The sequence below is a fragment of the Sorghum bicolor genome, chromosome 7 (assembly GCF_000003195.3).
Source record: "Sorghum bicolor cultivar BTx623 chromosome 7, Sorghum_bicolor_NCBIv3, whole genome shotgun sequence".
NCBI lineage: Eukaryota > Viridiplantae > Streptophyta > Magnoliopsida > Poales > Poaceae > Sorghum > Sorghum bicolor.
Window position 1 is genome coordinate 57,394,628 of NC_012876.2, and position 7,302 is coordinate 57,401,929.

Here is a 7,302-nt window from a genome sequence, read left to right on the forward strand (position 1 = left end):
GTGGAATTAATTCACTTGAAGGTTTAAATCCTTAACTTTTAAGGGTGTGGCCAGGTTTTTTTATTTAGCTTTTTTCTAGATTTAAGGGTGTGGCACAACGAGACGTGATGGCTTTATCAATCTTGAGTCTATGGCTTACACCAATCTCAGTAAAAGGTTTCATGTCATATTTTTCAAGACACGGTAATCTTTGTAACTAACTAAGAATGAATATAGGCTAGCTGTAGCATTTAGGTCTTGAGTTATGTTTAGTTTACCATTCATGACATTATCTTACATTTAAAATTTCATGATACTTTCACTGAAACCGGTTTTATGCTTGTGCACCCATTGTTGTGGCTATAGCTTCATTATGACTTATTTTCTGTATCGGTACTAATTAGTAGCCCGTGCAAAGAAGGCATTTTCATTCCATATAAAACCAAACAAAAAAAAGTTATGGCTGAGATTGTAGAAGATGTTAGAACACTCTATTTCTCAGACCAAATGTGACCGTACATTTTTAGTTGGACCCTGGTGCAGGGACGTGCATCGGAGGTTTATGAAGAAAAAATGAAAAATTTTGAATGATGAACAATTGCCAAAGGTTGGCACCTGGAAAAACTTCAGGGTATCCAATCCAGATTAAACGAACAGGCCCTAAAAGCTGGCAAGATCCGGCCCAAGATGGTCTTGGAGGGTTCACCTCTGGCCCAAATGCACACAAACGTTCTCCTAAGTCCTAGCTGGAGTTTGACACATTGGGCCTGGACTTGCTTTCATCCAATGGAGCCCTTCCCGAACGGCGCCGCCCCAATATACCTCCTCGATCGTTGTTCATCTCTAGTTTCTCCCCTATTCCGAAGGGAAAGCAGCACTCCGTCTCCCACCGCCCCGCCGCCCCGCTCCGCCCTAGCGCGTGCCGACGTCGTCTCGCCCGGCCCTGCCTCACGGTTAGGGCTTCCGTCAGCGCCTCACCTTCGTTTCCAAGTAATGTGGCGCAGTTACTGATCGATCCCTCCTCAATTATCTCTCCCGTGCTTCCTTCTAGTGTTCTCGTTGTTGGCCTGTGGGGCATCGTTTTCGTTGCGGCGTTTGGTTTCGACGATGTGATTGAATTTGGGTGTTACTTTTGAGATGTTTTGTGTGCAATGATCTGGTGACCTCTATCCAAGCGCTAGGTTAGTATGCTGTGGATTGCCATCAGGGTTAGGGGGTTTTCACCCAAAACTTTTTGGTACGGTTTGATGGGGATGAATTTTTAGTCGATCTGTTGCCTAATTGGTGTTTGCTGGAGACGCGTCTATAATTTTTATTATCGATTTATTTTCTACCTAGTTCATTAGGCACCCCAAGACTACAACGCAAATGTATAACTGAGGTGGAAGTTCTCAAATTTATAACTGAGGCGGAAGTTCTCATCATACACGTGATAGGATCAACTGTAACTGTTGATTTGAGACGAGACTTGGTTTGTGTTCCTCTTTTCTCATACTTCTTCCTCACGTTCCCCCCCTATTTTGTTGTTTTCTAAACGAAATAAGCCTGTGATACTTTAATATCAACTTCGTATTTGCATTTGCATTCTTCTTTTGCTATTTTTTTTTTGTGAAACCTGCTTTTGCTACATCGTGACGTGGGTAGCATTTTGTCTATCTTTACACAATGAGAACTTACCACGATGCCTGGGCACACTGTGTATGCGCTAACAGATTGTAAGTTAACTGAACAATAACTAAAATAGTGTTACCGATGTGGCAAGTTGGCATAGTTTGATGGCCAGCGTCATACATTTTTGATTTATTGATTGATATATATGGTTTTTATTATTAATGTTGTCCTATTATAGATTTACTGTATTCCTGCACTATGATTTTGTATTTATGGTATTTGTGAACTGGTGTCACCATCTTTTAAATTTTACACGTTATATTATATTTTGATTTTGAATTTGATATTATTTTAGCTATTTATAGATGCAACCATGCTTAAGGATAGCTGTCATTCTTATATTTCTCACACTACATTTATATGGCTATGTTTTCTTTTAGTAACATGCTCCAATCAGTCATTTATATTATGCTAGTTAACATTCTTAGAATTTGGTAGGAATTTGTTTATTTTTACTGTCAGTTTATATAGAAATCAATGGTTAAATGCTGCAAAAACATTTGAACGCCTGGACTTGATGAGTGACTCACATGATAAATGTGATAGATAATGTCAAAGGAAATTGAAGAAAATAGGTGTCTTTTGTGTGTAACAGTGTATATTGATTTTTTTGAACATTCTGTTAAACTACTTTAAAATTGAAGTTGCTTTGCATGTTTTGTTACCCACTTTTCAAATTGAGGTATATTGTAATCAGACATTTGTTTTGTAGAGTTCAAGAGATCCAAATAAGACAAGGCTAAAGAAGAATCAGCCATGCAAACATCCCGCTTTTGGTTATCACAGGTACCATATTTCTCATTTCTCACTACTATAAATTTATGCACTACAAAAGATTACTTTTCTTGATTAATATTGGTTCATTGCCTTTGGCTTCCTTTTCTCAATTTCAGGGAGATAGTGACTCTGACTCTGATGATGAGGAGGGTAAATCTGAGGAAACTTTTTCTGATGTTGCCCTTCCGCCACCTAGGAGGGATGATGATGGCCTTAGAAAATACTTAGTCAGCTCAAGTGACAGTGATGAATTGGATACTCATCGTGTGGTGCGGCCTTTAAAGGTGAAACTTAATGAGAAGATGTGGTCCACTGTTGAACAGATACGAAATGCAATGAAGATCAATGATTGGGTTAGTCTCCAAGGTTGCTTTGAGAACCTTAACAAACAGCTAGAGAAAGTGGTTCGTGTAAGTGAGTTCAACAAGCTTCCAAATGCATACATCCTCGCTCTTATGTTGCTAGAGGACTTTCTCGCCGAGTCATTTGCAAATAATAAGGAAGCCAAGAAGAATATGAGCACCAGCAATGCAAAGGCACTCTATTCAATGAAGCAAAACCTTAAGAGGAACAACAGGCAGTATGCTGAGCTGATACTGAAATGCAGAGAGAATCCAGAGTGTTTTAACAAGGAGGATGCAAATGACAATAGCAAGGATGATAGTGACGATGATTATGATGATATTGAGATAAATAGGTTGTCATCTAATGAGGGGAAGGATGATAATCATGAAGGTAACCAGAAGGAAGGACTAGGGGAAAAGGAGAAGGTCGAGAAGGATAAGCTCATGGACAAGCAGTTCCCTAAAGACCCAAGTGAGATTACTTGGGAGATTGTTGATAAGAAGCTGAAGGAAATTGTAGCATCAAGAGGCAGGAAAGGCACTGGGAGGGTTGAAAGGGTAGATCAGCTCATGTTTTTGACTGGTGTGGCAAAAACACCTTCTCAGAAGCTTGAAGTTCTTTGCCATGTGATTTCAGCTCAGTTTGACATCAATCCTAGCTTGCTTGGTCATATGCCAATCAATGTGTGGAAGAGCTGTGTTAACAACATTCTTCATGTGCTTGATATCCTGCAGCAATATCCTAATATTGTGATTGGCAACTTAGTTGAGCCTATGGAGGAGATTAGTAATGGTGCTGATTATGATGGAACTATCCGTGTGTCAGGTGATTTGGTTGCCTTCATTGAGAGACTGGACTCTGAGTACTTCAAGAGTTTGCAGTGCAGTGATCCACATGCAAAAGATTATGTTGAGAGGCTGAGGGATGAGCAGTTGTTTATAGTTGCTGCACAAAATATACAGGTTTACCTTGAAAGAATTGGGAACTTCAGGGCTGCTGCTAAGGTTGCACTGCGTCAAGTTGAACTGATTTACTACAAACCCGAAGAAGTATATGGCGCAATGAGAAACCTAGCAGAACAGGCAGAAAATGAAGATGGGGATGCAAATGCAATTGATGGATGTAGCGGGCCAACTCCATTTGTTGTAATTCCAGAGGTCGTGAATAGAAGACCTATTTTCCCTCCAAGTAGTAGAACTTTGATGGATGGATTGACATCTCTAATTTACAAGTATGGAGATGAAAGGACAAAAGCTAGAGCAATGCTATGTGACATATACCACCGTGCAATCTCTGATGAATTCACAGTTGCTCGTGACTTGCTTTTAATGAGTAATTTGCAAGATGGAATCAAGCTTATGGACATATCTTCGCAGATATTATTTAATAGAGTCGTTGCACAGCTGGGTCTTTGTGCTTTCAGGGCTGGACTGATAACTGAATCCCATGATTGCATATCTGAGTTATATGCAACTGGGAGAGTTAAAGAGCTGCTTGCACAGGGTGTCTGTTATGGTCGTTATCATGAGAAAACTCCTGAGCAGGTAGTGATAGTCCTCTGATTCTCCCCTACAAAATATACATGCACGTACACTCTCAGTTAACCGAAGGACACACTTATGAGATAATTTATTTATGCTTTTGCTATAGGTCTTGTTGTTTATTTTTTTTGTTAAGTGTCCTGATTTCCTTTCTAGTGAATTAATATTGGGTAGATATACCAAGTGAAGCAACCTGTCAGTTAACTATTTATTTGTTACTCGGATTTTTTATGCTTGCCTCTTATGAGGACTGAGATCTGGTGTAGTAGCTACCACTACTGATATCAGTCCTCAGTCCCTCTGCAGACTACCAGTGCACAGGATCTCAGTCCTCAGGTTCCTATGTGGCATATGCTATCTGCAGACAAGAGTATTGTAAAACAAAATTTAATATTATGCATGTAAATGATCCAATCTAATTCATGTCATTTCTGTTGTGTTTGTCCTTGCTCATGTTTTTTTAGTGTGCTCCTTGCACTTGTTGAGCTTGATAATTAAGCACATTGTTTTGACACTTTAAATCGGGGCATCTGGTACGTTGAATTTATCAAATAGTTATTATGCCTATAGATTGAAACATGTTCTGCTTAGTAATATCAGTTGACTTATATATATGTTCTTGTTATTTGCGAATGTGTTCTTTGATTCTAGACACAAGCACAATCTCTTGTCAAATGTTGTCTTTTGGGATGTTTGGCATCTCATATTTGATATGGACTGTTATATTTCTACACTTGCTACAGTAGTTACTATAATTGTTTTAATTTATTATGACTGATTCTTACAGGAAAGACTTGAGAAGAGACAGCAGATGCCTTACCACATGCATATAAACCATGAACTTTTAGAAGCCACATATTTCATTTCTGCCATGTTAATAGAGGTGCCTAATATGGTGGCCAGTCCTTATGGCAACCGGAAACCTGTGAACAAAACATTCCGTGGGCTTCTTCAATTCAGCGAGAGGATGACTTTTGTTGGCCCTCCGGAGAATATCAGAGGCCATGTTATGGCTGCTGCAAGAGCCCTTAAGAAAGGTGACTACCAAAAGGCTTTTGATGTCATCAGTTCTCTTGAGATCTGGAAGCTGTTGAGGAACACGGAGCATGTCCTTGATTTGCTGAAGCTTAAGATCAAAGAAGCTGCTCTTAAAACCTACCTCATTTCTTATTCAGCCTGCTATGGCTCTATAAGCCTGGAGAAGCTATCTGTGATGTTTGATCTGACACAATCACATACACAAAATATTGTCAGCAAGATGATGATACAAGAGGAGCTTCATGCAAGGTGGGACCAACCAACACGCAGCATTGTCTTTCAGAATGCCGAGCAAACCAGGCTGCAGAGACTACTCTCCCAAATGGCAGATAACGTTTCGGTCATTGCGGAGAGAAATGAGATGGCATATGGTGGTAAATCTCTGGCAGAGGAAGTGCCGAGACGCAGGGTTGATAATCAGGACCCTTCAAAATTAGGGAGGTTGCAGAAGAACTTAGTGCCATTGCAACGTCCTGGTTACACTAGAGGAGGAGGAGGCTTCACTCAAGCTGGTTTGATGCACCCAAAGGACAGTAGCAGTAAAGGCTTGCATGGTAACTATGGAAGGGTTAACAAGCATGCTTACCCATCTGTAGCCGGCATGGTAAACCTGAAAAAGGCTGTTGGAGTTTAGAATGTTGCTTATTGCATAAGGCTTCTCCAGATAAAGAGTCAGTTGCTACTAGTAAGCTCTTAAATTTTAATTAAATACTTGTGTTCTATATTTCTTGCGACCTTCAATTTTCTTGAGAATGTTGGTTCTGAGCATTGTGGTTTTTCACCTTGGGAATTAATTAATACTCTGAATTCTGATAATTCTTGTCAGACAATGAAGTCATTATGGTATTGGGTCCTTAATCCTGTGTGCTTTCTTGATTGTGGTTTTCAATTAACTTGTCTGTAGATTTTCATTCCACTCATATGATGTGGTAAGTTAGGCTGTCACATGTGAATAAACCTGCATCTGATCCTAGAAATGAATTCTATGCTCCATGCTTTTAGCTTCCTAATAAGATAGCATTTGAATTTATTGGAATAAACACTAGCCTGCTGCTGCACGCCTGCACTGCATCGATTGATAGGGAAGTACTGAAACTTGTAAAGAAGATCAAATGAGTGTACTTTGAGTTCTTGGTAAGTTCGGTGTTTTAGTTCAGGATTGACAGCTGAAGTGAACTGTTTGGTTTCTGACTGTTAATGGGGTATTGGGCATGAACCTTTTTTTTTTTGAACGCAATGGCAGGAGCTCTGCCTTTCAATTAAGAGAGGAAAAAAGAGTTTATGTACACAAAGGTCTTGGAGGGTAAAACTAATATTTTCTGTGGATTTGTCAGGTCGATTTGGTGATAGTTAAATCGACTGAAAGTAGGTCGATTTGGTGATAGTTAAATCGACTGAAAGTAGACCATATCTAGCAGAAATGTCAGTTTTTCCACTAGCCATGGTTAACTCAAACCATTATGGGCACTGCGCTGTTTCTTTTTTCTGTTAACAGACCACGTATAGTATTGTCCAGAATTTGACTTGTGATGCAATACTATGCTTAAATTCAGTTGGAATTTGATAGAAACGACAAGAATCTTGGATGCCAAGGCATCGGTTTGTTTTGCTTATCGCCTAAATCCTCGTGAAGTCGTTTTTTTATAGTCTATCTGTCCTCCGTTTTTTTTGACAAGTGTCCTCCGTTGAATCAACAAAGAAAACAGGCAACAAGTCTCCTGTGCGCTTAGTGCTGACAGTGACAGGTCTAACCCCATCAGATAGAAAAATGCCACGATCAGGGCAAAGATTGTGCCGGAACCCGCAGAAGGCTACGGGCGTTTTTTAGTTGTATAGGCATGATCATGCGAGGATAACGAACTCCCCTCTCCCCTCCTTTTTTTTTCAACGAAGAACTTAAGAACTTTACAGGATGCTGATAGATGCAAATTCATCTCACTACACTACACGC

At 39.8% G+C, this 7,302-nt stretch overlaps 1 protein-coding gene across 3 annotated transcripts; it reads left to right on the forward strand.

Moving 5' to 3' along the window:
- Window positions 827-6,209, forward strand: LOC8077865 (eukaryotic translation initiation factor 3 subunit C). Of its 3 annotated transcripts, none has more exons than XM_021464385.1 (4): window positions 827-982; window positions 2,363-2,436; window positions 2,544-4,316; window positions 5,101-6,209. In XM_021464385.1, exons 2-4 carry the CDS (start codon window positions 2,407-2,409, stop codon window positions 5,983-5,985), a joined length of 2,688 nt encoding a protein of 895 aa, XP_021320060.1. In that variant the 5' UTR covers window positions 827-982; window positions 2,363-2,406; the 3' UTR covers window positions 5,986-6,209. The 3 variants fall into 3 exon arrangements, with proteins under 3 accessions (XP_021320060.1, XP_021320059.1, XP_021320062.1); XM_021464384.1 differs by having other exon boundaries at window positions 827-969; XM_021464387.1 differs by having other exon boundaries at window positions 846-932.